Source organism: Setaria italica, chromosome I, assembly GCF_000263155.2.
Source record: "Setaria italica strain Yugu1 chromosome I, Setaria_italica_v2.0, whole genome shotgun sequence".
NCBI classification, from domain to species: domain Eukaryota; kingdom Viridiplantae; phylum Streptophyta; class Magnoliopsida; order Poales; family Poaceae; genus Setaria; species Setaria italica.
In genome coordinates, this window is record NC_028450.1 from 27342826 (window position 1) to 27357445 (window position 14620).

The 14620-nt window shown below is 51.4% G+C and overlaps 1 protein-coding gene and 1 pseudogene across 1 annotated transcript; both read left to right on the top strand.

Moving 5' to 3' along the window:
* The first annotated feature begins 322 nt into the window (after positions 1-322).
* Positions 323-6523, top strand: LOC101774239 (annotated as a pseudogene).
* A 2827-nt stretch (positions 6524-9350) lies between these two features.
* Positions 9351-13488, top strand: LOC101774649 (putative multidrug resistance protein). The gene is made up of 4 exons (XM_022823230.1): positions 9351-9438; positions 9536-10713; positions 10805-11698; positions 11775-13488. The coding sequence occupies exons 1-4, from the start codon at positions 9366-9368 to the stop codon at positions 13155-13157; spliced, it is 3528 nt and encodes a 1175-aa protein (XP_022678965.1). The 5' UTR covers positions 9351-9365; the 3' UTR covers positions 13158-13488.
* The last annotated feature ends 1132 nt before the right edge of the window (positions 13489-14620 follow it).

The window sequence follows — 14620 nt, forward strand, 5'->3', positions numbered from 1 at the left end:
GTTCATTGCCAAGCTCTGGAAGATTTTGTTGAAAAATTCAACTAAATTTTTGACTTCTTCCAAGGCTCAAGGGATGAGCCCGAGTACAACTCGACTTCTCCCACCAATCGGACTGGCGCTTAAGCCATCATGTGAATCGGTCTACGATACAAGTCGATTCCCATTCGAACTCCGAAGCTCAGGTGCTATCTGCCAAGACAATCTATCCATATCACAATTCAACTTGGATTTGATCGAGGATCCCGACTACTACTCAGATCCGGATGAGGAGAATCCTGATCAAGCCAAATGTTAATCCCCCACGCGATCGATCCCTACCGATTCGCTCCATCTCCTCAACCAGAACGTCATCAACATCATCCTCCTGGCGTGCGCCTACTGGGTCATGACGTTCCTAGGTACAGTGACCATTATCCTAACATCTGCACCATGTGTCAATCGATTTATTTCTACCGTGCGTCGTGTGCAGAGGGGTATTGCTGGGCGTGGACAGCGGAGTGGCAGGCATCGCAGATGCGGGCGCGGTACCTGCGGGTGGTGCTCCGGCAGGACGTGGAATACTTCGACCTTCGGTCCAGCTTCGCGTCGAAGGTGGTCACCGGCGTCTCCAATGACAGCCTCGTCGTGCAGGACGCGTTGGGGGACAAGTTGCCCAGCTTCCTGATGAACATCGCCACGTTCGTCGGCAGCTACGCCGTCGGGTTCGCGCTGCTGTGGTGGCTCATGCTCGTGACCCTGCCATCCGTGCTCCTCCTTGTCAACCTGGGGTTCGCATACAGCCGCGTCGTCACGGGCCTGGCGCGACGGATCCGGGCGCAATACGCGCGCCCGGGCACCATCGCCGAGTAGGCCGTGTCGTCGGCGCGTGCCACCTACTCGTTCGTGGCGGAGGCGAGCACCATGGCGCGGTTCACCACCGTGCTCGAGGACTCGGCGTGGCTCGGGGTCAAGCAGGGTGTCGCCCTCGGCGTTGCCTTCGCCATCTACGCCTTCAACGTCTGGTACGGCAGCCGCCTCGTCATGTACCACGGCGTCCAGGGCGGCACCGTCTTCATCGTCGTATCCCTCGTCATCATTGGCGACGTGTACGTAACGCACATTAGCTCTGTGTCTCTATGTTTCCTTCGCCGGAGGTAAGCTACCGACGATCAAGACTTTAACTAACTATGCAGGTCGCTGGGTCGGCGCTATTGAATATCAAGTACTTCTCGGAGGCGGCGGCGGCGGCGGAGAGGATCCTTGATATGATACGGCGGGTGCCCATGATAGATTCGGACAGCAACGCTGGCAATGAGCTCGCCAACGTCGCTAGCACGGTGGAGTTCAAGGACATCAAGTTCTGCTAACCGTCGCGGCCCAAGAACCCCGTTTTCTCGTGCTTCTACTTGCACGTGCCGGTGGGGCGGACTGTGGCCCTCGTCAGCGGTAGCGGCTGAGGGAAGTCGACGGTGATCGCGCTGTTGGAGCGGTTCTATGACCCATCGGCCGGGGAGGTGACGCTCGACGGCGTCGACATCCGGCGGCTGCGGCTCAAGTGGCTGCGCCCGCAGATGGGGCTCGTCAGCCACGAGCCGGTGTTGTTCGCGACGACCATACGGGAGAACGTCACAATCCAAAGTTGCAAAACAAGTTTAACATGTTAACATGGGCATCATGAGCATAATTTGTGCATAATTGAGCATCATAGCCATGCATTTATTTAAGCTCACATAATTGTTATTTATTGTTGAAATTCAAATTTGTGAAGCAACTCTAATTTTTGTTATGCAACTCTTCCTCTGTTATTTTATTTAAATACTAGATGCAATTTGATGATTTTACAGTACTTACTTGATTTTTCAGTGATGTTTTCTTGTGTTAAAAATTTATTTAAGTTTCAGTTTGGGCCGTTTTCTTTTGTCAATTATGTAAAAACCTGAGTAGATCTTGAAGTAATTCTTGTGTCATTGTGTTCTTTGCGATTTTATCTTTCAAATGAGTATTTTTGGGGGATTTTTAGATGCCTGTAGCTGGGTCGTTTGAGTGGGGAAAGTTGAACATTTTTGAAATTAGCCGGGTCCATGCGTCAACGCCTGTTTCTTCTTCCTCCCGCTCCTCTTTCTGCTGCCGGTTGGGCGGACAGAGCTCGCCCACCACGTTGCCGCCGTACACCGGCCGGTGAGGCCCCGGTCACACGAAAATCCCCTTCTACCTTCACCCCGCTCGTCCTTTATAAGCCCCACACTGGCACCCCCAAACCCTAGCCCCTCCATCCTCCATTTGCGCCGCCACCAATACCTCCACCTCCAAGCACCACCGCCCCTTGCCACCACCAATTCGTCGTCGTTGTGAGTCTCGGTTCGATTCCTCGCAGCCACGGCTTCTCCTCGAGGTCCCGCATCCATTTTGCCACTTCCCGACCGTCCTCCCTCATCGTGCAAGCATCCCCACGGCAAGCCCCATCCGCCCCATCTCTGCCGCGAAGCTTCTGTTGCGCCACATCCTCCGAGCAAACTTGAAAACTTGAAAAATGCATAGAAATGTGTAGGAAAATGCTAAAAATGTGGTTCTTATTTTGTTAGATTCCTTATGAGATCTAGTTTATTTCGAAATTGAGTATGTGCATGCTACCATTGTATATTTTGCTCTATGAATTATTCTTCTCTAGACTTGTTAAATGCCTTATAAATCATGTGGTGGTCCAAAAATCATGAAACCAATTTTTTTAGCTTCCATTTATATGTTCCAGATCTGTAACTTGTATTAATGGAATCTATTGTTTTCATGTTGTCTTAAGTCTAATGCTTGTTTGTTATCTTAATGTTGTTATTTGCATGGCAATTAGTGGAAAATTGATAAAATATTGAAACCACTTATGTTCCTTTTTTGTCCATATATGTTGATGCTTTTATGGTTGATTTACAAGCCTTTTTGGATTTAATGTGCTTAATGGTAATTTATCTTATTTATTTTGTATCTCCACATTAAAAATTAATTTTGAGGTGAATCCAATTCTCATAATCTTGTTATTGGTGTCTCCCATCAGTGAAAATTATTTCATAATTGATTTTCAACGGATGATTTTAATCTTGCAATTTCGTGCTTTCTTTTGGCTTATCGTACAAATAGTTTCCCTCATCATTCTTGTATGATTTTGTATTGTTTTTAGCTAGCTTGCCTTGTTAACTAGTAATTGCTTACTGTTTCTTTATTTTTTTCATGCATTTCATGAACATTTGCACTTATAGCATCATCTCTAATGCATGCACGCACTTCATTCTATAGAGAGCGACTTGTTGGAGAATGTGACCCTTGAGCCCGAAGCTGAGGTCGGCGTAGAGGTCGAGTTTGAGCCCGAGGAGAATCAAGGCAAGGCGTAGAGGTTGAGTTTGTCTCCTACTTTTTGAAATGAAATTGTTACTATGTCTAGCTATGGGTTGCATGTGGGTTATCTTATTGCATTATTAGAACCTATGTTATTGTTATTATGGCCTCCGTTGCTTTGTTGTCATATACCTTGTCGCTCAAGTAGTGTGGGTTATAATAAATTAATCTTGTAATTGCTTAGCTATGCTCAGTCATAGAATGATCACTTGGTGAGGGAAATGGTTATAGATTAATCAACACCGTTTCTATTAAGGTTCTTTAATGTTGTTGAATAAATGAACATGATGGTTAATTTTGGATATGAGATTTGAGCGGTGTGTAGGGTCACGAGAATAGAGTCTCGGTGACATAGGCCGCTCGAGTTGATTAAGGACCGTCCGTTGTTGATGTTGGTTTGAGCACCCTTTTTTGTGCTACCACATGTTCCCATACGGGAAGAACAAGCCTAATACCTTACTTGACTCTCTCTATGAGGCACGGCCCTAGATGTGTGGTTCTTGGACTATGTAGAAGAGTCTAGGAGTGTCCCCAATGGACCTAGGTCGTCCTCCACACAAGCTACGCGTGTTTTACTCATAATTTGAGGTAGTTTGGGAAAAGTTGGCATGAGTACCCCCTTGCGCACCTTTGGCCGGGTGTACGAGCCGCAAGATCCTCGAGTCGTGTGGGTAAAGAGTACACCCTTGCAAGGATAAATCAATTCGAATTGCCGTGCTCTCAGTTATGAATAAGCTCAAGTCCCGTGAATTCATCGTAGAGTTATCGGATGCTTCTAATACTTGTTCATATATTTATGCTCTATGTTACCATGTTGATGTAATTATTTGCAACTAAAATTTGAAGTGGGTTTAGGCAAGATTAATAAAACTTGCTAGCTGTCCATAGAGTGTTATTCATATGCTTATGGTCAAAAATTAAGGATAGAATGAGATAGGTTTTTGCAAATTTACTTAACCTTAAAGTCTCACTTCTTGTTCAACCCTATGCATGATCCTTGTTATATAATTGTGTAAGTCTTTTGAGTATCTTTTATACTCATGTTGCTATCGCTCATTAAAGTTGTAGGTGAACCAGAGGCCGTGTTTGATCACTTTTACCCCGCCGATCTGAGGGTGGGTGATGAGTGACTAGAGTGGTCGTTGGTTGCTTCGATGGTTTTCTTGGACAACTACACCATTGTATCTTTTGCGTTTATCTATTGTATTCACTGCATAGTAGTGCTCTTTATAAGGGTTAGATGTTGGGAAAACTTAAACCTTAATATTTAATTCCACGTTATTGTTGTCATGGCCCAAGACTTGTATTTTGGAGCTCATTCAATTAAATTTCAGATTTGAACCATGTGTGTAATGGACTTGTAACATTAATTATTGAACTTGTGAAATGTTAAAATTGCTCTTTTATGGTTCATGTGGTGATGTGCAATTCGTACGGTTGGTGTTGCTCGATCGTGGGCATGTTGTGAAATACCTACTGGGACTACTGGATTTGGCTCCTGTTAAGTTGAATTGCACCGAGTCGTGCATCTCTAGGTGTGGGTTGACACTTGACATGTCGCAAGACATGTAAGTGTGGACTCTCATCCTATTAGCATCACCGTCAATTCACTTAATTCGAGATCAAATTGGGCGCTTCTTACCGTCTCCGCAGCTAAGCCGGCCCAACGCCGACAACTTCATCTCCCAGCTGCCTCAGGGCTACGACACAGAGGTAACTTAGCATTCTTTTCCAGCTGATATCATCATATTAAATCAATCTGCGACATGGATTACTAACCATATGTAAAATGAAAACAGGTGGGTGCACGTGGTGTGCAAATGTCCGGAGGGCAGAAGCAGAGGATCGCTATGGCCAGAGCAATCCTAAAGTCACCCAAGATTCTACTCCTTGACGAAGCCACGAGCGCACTGGACACCGAGTCAGAGCGAATCGTGCAGGAGGCGCTCGACGCAGCTTCCATGGGCCGGACTGCAATTGTCGTCGCACATCGTCTCTCCACCATCCGGAACGCTGATACTATCGCGGTCATGCAGGCCGGCGCAATCGTGGAGCAGGGCTCATGGCCACAGTGAGCAATGCAGCCATTTATCATCGCCTGCTTCTACACCCGCCGTGTCTTACTGAAACCAGCAAGCTAGCTTCTGATGCTGTCTCCAACCTCCGCACCATCGCCGCATTCTGATCCCAGGATTCTAGTTACCACAGGCCGTGTCAAGCTCATGGCTGAGGCTGAGGGGCCAAGCTCATGGCTGAGGGGCGCATCACCGCCGAGGCGGTCTTCCAGACCACCATGATTCTAGTTACCACAGGCCGTGTCATTGCAGATGCATGTGGCATGACATGATGACAACAGACCTCGCCAAAGGAGTCCGTGTTTGCTATTATTGACCGTGAAACAAAGATTGAACCTGACAATCCCCAGGGGTACAAGCCAGAAAATCTCAAAGGTGAGGTGGCAACTGTTGGAGTTGATTTTGCATATCCGTTGAGGCCGGATGTGATCATCTTCGAAGGATTCTCCTTGGACATAACTCCAGGCAGGTCAACAGCCCTTGTTGGACGTAGTGGTTCTGGCAAGTCAACCATCATCGGGCTTATAGAGCGCTTCTATGACCCGCTAAGAGGGGTGGTGAATATCAGGACATATAATCTCCGAGCACTACGGCGCCACATCGGGCTTGTCAGCCAAGAGCCAACATTGTTCTCTGGCACGATCAGAGAGAACATCATGTATGGTGCGGGGACGGCAAGTGAGGCAGAGGTTGAAGACGCGGCGAGGTCCGCCAATGCACATGACTTCATTAGCAATCTCAAGGATGGGTACAACACATGGTGTGGCGACCGGGGCGTTAATCTATCCGGAGGGCAGAAGCAGCGCATCGCAATCGCCCGCGCCATCTTGAAGAACCCAGCCATCTTGCTGCTGGACAGCGCATCCGAGAAGGCGGTGCAGGAGGCGCTAGAGAGGATGATGGCTGGCCGGACGAGCGTCGTGGTGGCGCACAGGCTAAGCACCATCCAGAACTGTGACGTGATCGCCGTGCTTGAGAGAGGAGCTGTCGTGGATAAGGGCACGCATGTGTCCCTAATGGCCAAGGGTCCTTCTGGGAAGTACTTTGGATTGGTCAGTTTGCAGCAGGGAGGTGACCAGCACTAGGATGTTTGCAAGAGAAGAGTGTAGCACTTTCAGATTGGCAGCCCATTCAGATGAGCCACGATTTGGACTTACCTGCAACTTCAAGCAGGCATACCTTTAATTTGTGCAAGGTGTAGTGTTCATAAGATGTTATTGGTGTGTTTAGGCCTGGGTACCACCTGTAGGTTATGTCCACCGCCGCTCATTTTCCATGTGCATGACCTGTAAGAGTGGAATTGAACCAATAGTCACCACTCAACACTTGCTCGTACGAAATTAGGAGCAGCTGCCTGCATCTTTATAGTTGAGGGAGCAATTGCCCACCAGTTTGTGATTCAAGTTTCGTTTTGCCCTTATGTTTATCTGATCATTTGGTGCCAGCTGTAGTTTCCATTGAAACTAGTTAGACAGCAAACTTATTAGCTGCGTATGATCTTCAGCATATCTTCTATTGCTGGTTCCTGTTTCTCACTGCTCAAGGGTCTCAGTGTCGCAGGCAATGACCTTAGGAGATTGCATATGCAACTTTGTCAGCAAAAAACTGTTTTTGAAATAATCAGAAACAAACTGTCATGAGATGAAACGATGCTGTTTATAAAGAAAAATTATCAGCACACAAATAAAAGAGTTACTCAAATGAAAGGGCTAACACCCCACCCACAAACATGCACACTCCCAAGGCGTAGAGCCATTATCCTCCAAGAGGTCTGAACCAATCGCCTCTCCATGCTCTGTGTGCATACACCTGCTAGGGCAGCAGCTAGCGATGTCCACCCCTTACCAAACCTCAAAGGGGATGCATCCACGTTCCCAACTCACCGACGCGTCACCCGCGGACATGGTGATAAGCCGATAACCATATATTTGTAAATTTTTATATTAAAATAAAGGTAATCTAACAGAAAGAAAATTAATATCAAACAACATCCAACAAGATACCGCTAGGAACATGAGAAATCAAATACTCTGATAAATTTATTTTTCACGTCTCCTTAAAAAACCCGGTATTACGTCATCACATACATTGGTCGATGCTCCATTTTTTATTGGAGGATGACTTCAGAGGACACTTGGGGTTGCAAAAGGACGGTGGGGCCTGCATTCTTCCCTCGTGTTATAGGCTAATAGCACCGTTCTTCTGGCTTTTCATTCGTGCAGCAATAGCAGTTAGTTCGCCCTATTGGACCACAAACAGCCCGCAGGCAAAGTATTACCGTGATCAAAGATGAAGCTTCCCTATGGTGTGCTGAGGGAGCCAAGGACCTAGCTGCCTTAGTTGCTTCAATCGATAGTGTGTAATAGCCTGTTTCTTTTCCTTTTTTTTCTAGTCGTTGGGAGTATGGAGCTTCTTGCCCTGCTTGTCTCAACCTCTCCTTGAGCTCCCTTGGCGCATCTAGCACCTGTAACTTGCTTTCTCCTTATTACTTCACGCCGGCCAATGGCCAGGGTCTTTCGAAAAAAAAAAGTAGCTTTTCACGACCTGATGCAGTATTTTGTATTTGTCAGCAAACGATGTGCATATGTCATAAACTCAATAAAAAAAACTCCAGATTGTGAGAAAAGACTTACACTGTGCAGATGAAGCAAGGAGCACGACAAATAAGAACATGATCATCACTTGCACAGGCTCCCCTTCATACTGGACTGCTACTAGGTAGTTGCAACTGCCAAGCGCCGACCATGTGGACAGGAGATCATACCGGTGGACGGACCGGGAACTTCTAAAAGGAAGAAGACGCAACAGCAGATCACACGGACAGCGCTACCAGCCACGGCTTTTGTGCACCTGAGTCCGTCGTCTTCTAGCATCGGAGGCATATATGTGGAAGTGCGTAACCAGCCACTTGCACTACTAGATTCCTTTGTCTCGCTATAAACACATAAGAGTTGAGCACACGATAACTATGAAGACGGGATGCACTTTTTTTAGATGGACATGGACGGGTTTGGGAGAAAGAAGAAAGCACACTGCACTGTGTCCTCATCGACCATCAACGATCAGGATCCTGATCTTTTTGAAGGGGGCTAAGGCAGGCAAGGAGCCGGCCTGAACAATTGTATTAATATGTGAGGTCGTTACATACAGGATTTTTTAGAAAAGAGTAAGAGGAGGATCCTAATATTCGTGATGTTGAGTTGACAATTACAAATCCAGAGACATTGTGGTTTTTTATGGTATACATGATCAAGGCCCTGCCGGATTTTTTGTACAAATGCATGCGAAACAAAATCAAAATGCGACAGTGAACAGGCATGCTGTGTACACGACTTAGGCATGCTTGCCTTGAGAAAGTAACGGAACGCACAGACTTGCGTGTTGGCGCGAGCATCATGGCATCACAGGTTTCCCGTGATCCCGATCCATTGGGTCTATATATACATGTTGTCTCGTCAGTGATCGTGGTGGGTGTCGAAACGGAACGTTTTGCCTGAAAATCCGGCCAGTCCTCGATCTATACCGGCACGCACTCTCTCTGGTCGACGGCGACAGTGTCATCAAGCTGCTAGGTCCCCCCCCCCCCCCCCCCCCAACACACACACACACGCCGTCGTGGCCATGCACGCCGGTCGGCCGAAGAAGGCCGACGCGGCGGCGCTCGCGCTGGGGTCTTCGGTGTTCGCGCACGCGGACGCGGTGGACGTGGCGCTGATGGTGCTTGGCCTGGTCGGCGCCATCGGCGACGGCATGGCCACGCCCCTGCGCCTCCTCATCGCCAGCCGTATCGCCAACGACCTCGGCAGCGGCCCCGACCACATCGCCCAGTTCGCATCCAAGATCAACGCGGTACGCGTCGTGTGCAAAATTTCCAATCCTGATCGATTAAGGCACTGTTAACAATGACATCATCACTGACGAGACGACATGTGTTCATCCTGCCAGAACGTGATCAAAATTGTCTGCATAGCGTGCGCCGCCTGGGTCATGGCGTTCCTCGGTGAGAGCACACACATCACTGCACAAATATCAGTTCATTTTTGCTGCGTCCAAGAGTGTCTGACACGTTCCTACATACCATGCGCGCGTACTTGCAGAGGGCTACTGCTGGGCGCGGACGGCGGAGCGGCAGGCGTCGCGGATGCGGGCGCGGTACCTGCAGGCGGTGCTCCGGCAGGACGTGGAGTACTTCGACCTCCGGTCCGGCTCGGCGTCGGAGGTGATCACCGGCGTCTCCAACGACAGCATCGTCGTGCAGGACGCGCTGGCCGAGAAGGTCCCCAACTTCGTGATGTACGTCACCATGTTCGCCGGCAGCTACGCCGTCGGGTTCGCGCTGCTGTGGCGGATGACGCTGGTGACGCTGCCGTCGTCGCTCCTCCTCATCGTCCCGGGCGTCGCGTACGGGCGCGCCCTCACGGACCTCGCGCGCCGGATCAGGGCGCAGTACGCGCGCCCGGGCGCCATCGCCGAGCAGGCCGTCTCGTCGGTGCGCACCGTGTACTCGTTCGTGGCCGAGAAGGCCGCCATGGCGCGGTTCGCCGCGGCGCTCGAGGAGTCGGCGCGGCTCGGGCTCAGGCAGGGGCTCGCCAAGGGCGTTGCCATTGGCAGCAACGGCATCGCCTTCGCCATCTACGCCTTCAACATCTGGTACGGCGGCCGCCTCGTCATGTACCACGGATACCCCGGCGGCACCGTCTTCGTCGTCTCCTCCCTCATCGTCATCGGCGGCGTGTCGCTGGGGTCGGCGCTGTCGAACGTCAAGTACTTCTCGGAGGCGACGGCGGCGTCGGACAGGATCCTCGAGATGATACGGCGGGTGCCCAAGATTGATTCCGAGAGTGACGCCGGCGAGGAGCTGGCCAACGTTGCCGGCGAGGTGGAGTTCAGGAACGTCGAGTTCTGCTACCCGTCGCGGCCGGAGAGCCCCGTCTTGGCCAGTTTCAGCCTGCGGGTGCCGGCGGGGCACACGGTGGCGCTCGTCGGCCACAGCGGGTCCGGGAAATCGACGGCGATCGCGCTGCTGGAGCGGTTCTACGACCCGTCGGCCGGGGAGGTGGCGCTCGACGGCGTCGACATCCGGCGGCTGCGCCTCAAGTGGCTGCGCGCGCAGATGGGGCTCGTCAGCCAGGAGCCCGCCATGTTCGCCATGTCCGTGCGTGAGAACATACTGTTCGGCGAGGAGGACGCCACGGATGACGAAGTGATCGCCGCGGCGAAGGCGGCCAACGCCCACAACTTCATCTCGCAGCTGCCACAGGGCTACGACACGCAGGTAGCTTAGCAATTTAGCATAAGAGTCATTCGTTGATGTTGTCCTAATCGCTCCGATATCGATGTTAACCATGTCTAAAATACACAAGCAGGTGGGTGAGCGAGGAGCACAGATGTCTGGAGGGCAGAAGCAAAGAATTGCCATTGCCAGAGCGATTCTAAGGTCACCCAAGATCTTGCTCCTTGATGAAGCCACGAGCGCTCTCGACACCGAGTCCGAGCGCATCGTGCAGGAGGCGCTTGACGTGGCCTCCAGGGGCCGGACCACGATCGTCATTGCACATCGCCTCTCCACCATCCGGAATGCTGACGGTATAGCCGTCGTGGAATCCGGTGCAGTCCAGGAGCTAGGCTCTCACTCTGAGCTTATCGCCAAGAATGGCATGTACTCGTCTCTTGTCCATCTTCAGCAGACCAGAGATTCGAGTGAGGCCGACGAGGTTGTTGGCGGAACTTGCCGCACATCTCCTAGTGCAGGGCAATGCAGCAGCAACACGAGCAAGATGCTCTCTTCAGCTAGCAGGTCAAATTGGACATTGTCCACGGGTGATGCAGGAGATGGTGATGGTGACAGCAATGAGAAGCCAAAGCTTCCTGTGCCATCCTTACGAAGGATGCTTCTCCTCAACGCACCAGAGTGGAAGTACGCACTGGTGGGGAGCTTGAGCGCAATCCTGACCGGGGGCATCCAGCCTGTTTACGCATACTGCATGGGGTGCACCTTTTCCATCTACTACTCGGCAGATCATGGCGAGATCAAGCACAAAACAAGGCTGTACGCGCTCGTTTTTCTCGGTCTTGTGGTGATCTCATTCTTGCTCAACGTTGGACAGCATTATAGCTTCGGCGCCATGGGTGAGTACCTGACCAAGAGGATCAGGGAGCGAATGCTTGAAAAGATCCTCACTTTTGAGATTGGATGGTTTGATCAAGATGACTACTCTAGCGGCGCCATATGCTCGCAGCTTGCCAAGGACGCCAACATTGTAAGCACACATCAAAATACTTGCTTATGATCGTACTTGGAAGCTCATACATGGTAATACTTGTGTTGCGTTGCAGGTAAGGTCACTCGTGGGCGACCGAATAGCCCTGGTGATCCAGACAGTTTCCATGGTGTTCATCGCCTTCACCGTGGGTCTCGTCATCTCCTGGCGCCTGGCCCTGGTCATGATAGCGATGCAGCCGTTCATCATCGCCTGCTCCTACGCCCGGCGCGTCCTGCTGAAGCGCATGTCCACGAAATCGACACTGGCGCAGTCCGAGACCAGCAAGATCGCCGCCGACGCCGTCTCGAACCTCCGCACCATCACCGCCTTCTCGTCCCAGGGCCGCATCCTCCGCCTCTTCGGCCGAGCCCAGGAAGGGCCATACAGGGAGAGCATCCGGCAGTCATGGTTCGCGGGTCTCGGGCTCGGCGCCTCCGTGAGCCTCACGGTGTTCTCGTGGGCCCTCAACTACTGGTACTGCGGCAAGCTTATGGCCGAGCGGCTCATCTCCGTCGAGGCCGTCTTCCAGACCACCATGATCTTGGTCACCACGGGGCGCGTGATAGCGGACGCGTGCAGCATGACGACGGACATCGCCAAGGGCGCCGACGCGGTGTCCTCGGTGTTCGCCATCCTCGACCGCCAAACGAAGATCGAGCCCGACGATCCCAAGGGGTACAAGCCGGAGAAGCTCACCGGGGAGGTGGAGATTGTAGACGTCGATTTCGCGTACCCGTCGAGGCCGGATGTCACCATCTTCAGAGGATTCTCCCTGAGCATAACGGCAGGCAAGTCGACGGCCCTCGTCGGGCAGAGCGGCTCCGGCAAGTCGACCATCATCGGGCTCGTAGAGCGGTTCTACGACCCGCTCAGGGGCGTCGTGAACGTAGACGGTAGGGACATCCGAGCGTACAACCTCCACGCCCTGCGCCGGCACATCGGGCTCGTCAGCCAGGAGCCGACGCTGTTCGCCGGCACCATCAGGGAGAACATCACGCTGGGGGTCGAAGCGGAGGCGCCGGCGAGCGACGCCGAGGTCGAGGCCGCGGCGAGGGCCGCCAACGCGCACGGCTTCATCTGCGGCCTCAAGGACGGGTACGGCACGCGGTGCGGCGACCGGGGCGTCCAGCTGTCGGGGGGCCAGAAGCAGCGGGTGGCGATCGCGCGCGCCATCCTCCGGAACCCGGCGATCCTGCTGCTGGACGAGGCCACCAGCGCGCTGGACGGGCGGTCGGAGAAGACTGTGCAGGAGGCGCTGGACAGGGTGATGGTGGGGCGGACGAGCGTGGTGGTGGCGCACAGGCTCAGCACCGTCCGGGGGTGTGACGCGATCGCCGTGCTGGAGAGAGGGGTTGTCGTGGAGAAGGGCACGCACGCGGCGCTCATGGCCAGGGGGAGCTCCGGGGCCTACTTTGGGTTGGTCAGCTTGCAGCGGGGAGGGGAGAAGCAGGGCTGAGATACGTTGTTCGCCGCCGGAGAGAGAAGGACTTTCAGAGTTCGCAGCCCGTTCAGGACAAGTCACCATTTGGATTTCACTCGCAGGCAGGAACTCTGAATGAATGAAGAGCTGCGGCTCATATAGGACTTGCATTATATGTGTCATCAGTGGCTCATTTGGACTTGTGTAGTGTTGCGGCTGTACTCGCTTGTCCAGCAATGCAATCAAGAGTCAGTTTGTAGCTCAGTAGCTGTAACTTTCTGTTGGTACTCATGCCTAGCTATCTGATCGTGCAGTGGCAACTGTACTGTAATCTCCACGGGAGAGTGGCGAGACAAAAGAACGAGTTCCTTACACCGTGCCTGGTCTTTAGGCCAGTTTGGCACCGCTCCGCCGGGCTCCGGCTCCCTCTAACGCTCTACTATTCATCTACTATACATCAGAATCGTTTTCCTCTCTCCTCTCCCTCCCCTCATAAAACCAAGAGGAGTCGGAGGAGTAACAAATTGTGGCTCCTCCGCCTCCGGCTCCACTGACACCCCTACCACCTACAATGGTCGGAGCCAGAGTGGGAGAGCCCAGCCAAACTGACCCTTAATTTTGGCTGCAGGCTGCGTTCTAATTTATTTAGGCTGCATTCTAATTTATTTACACACCAGTTGATTGGTGCTTGCTTTTCTTATTTTTTGCTTGCCATTGTGGTGTTTACCACTCGAGGGAATGCCGATCGCGGAGCGGAGTGAATGTCTTTTCCACGAAAGAGGTACACCAAGAAGGAGATGGGCCTCGGCGTTCGGCAAAGGCCAACTGAACTAGGGCGTGTTTGGGACTACTCTGCTCCAGAAAAAATAGCTCCACTCCACTAACTCTACCTTTTTTTACTCCACTCCACCAACTCCAAGAAAATAGGGAGCTATGAACCTATTTGGCTAATGGCGTAAACTCCAGCTCTAGAAATTGTAAGAATTGGTAGAAATAGTCTTTCTTGCCCTTGGTTGGAGTTGGTGTTTGTTGCGCAAGCTACAGTACCCATTTGTTACAGTTCTTCACCTAATTTTTTGCATGAAGATCGACGTACTGGAAAAATCTATAGAGTAACTCCACTGTCTATGGGCAAACCAGCCAACCATAACTGAAAGTCCAGTTGAACTAATAAGCAGATTGAACCAAATAATTTGGCATCTATATATCTAAAGAAATATGTGTCACAAGTACCAATTGTACATCAAATACGTCATTCATGAAACCGAAGACAGATTAGAACAAGACTAATTTGACATGGTCCTTGCATGCTTGTCCAAAGTACTGCATCAATGCTAATTTGACACCTCACACACATGCCCAGACCAAAATTACCTGCAGAAATACACATACCAAAAGCAATCAGGAACCTATCATGTCAAAAGCAAGCACCCTCATGGACTCATGGTCATACTCTTACCACAACAAACCTATCAGGTCCAGAAGGCGATGGTACGCTG

Coding starts and splice junctions, on each gene's coding strand:
- LOC101774649 (XM_022823230.1), top strand. CDS start 9,366: ATGTGTTCATCCTGCCAGAACGTGATCAAAATTGTCTGCATAGCGTGC. Junction 10,714..10,804: donor CACAGGGCTACGACACGCAG/GTAGCTTAGCAA, acceptor ATACACAAGCAG/GTGGGTGAGCGAGGAGCACA. Junction 11,699..11,774: donor TTGCCAAGGACGCCAACATT/GTAAGCACACAT, acceptor GTTGCGTTGCAG/GTAAGGTCACTCGTGGGCGA.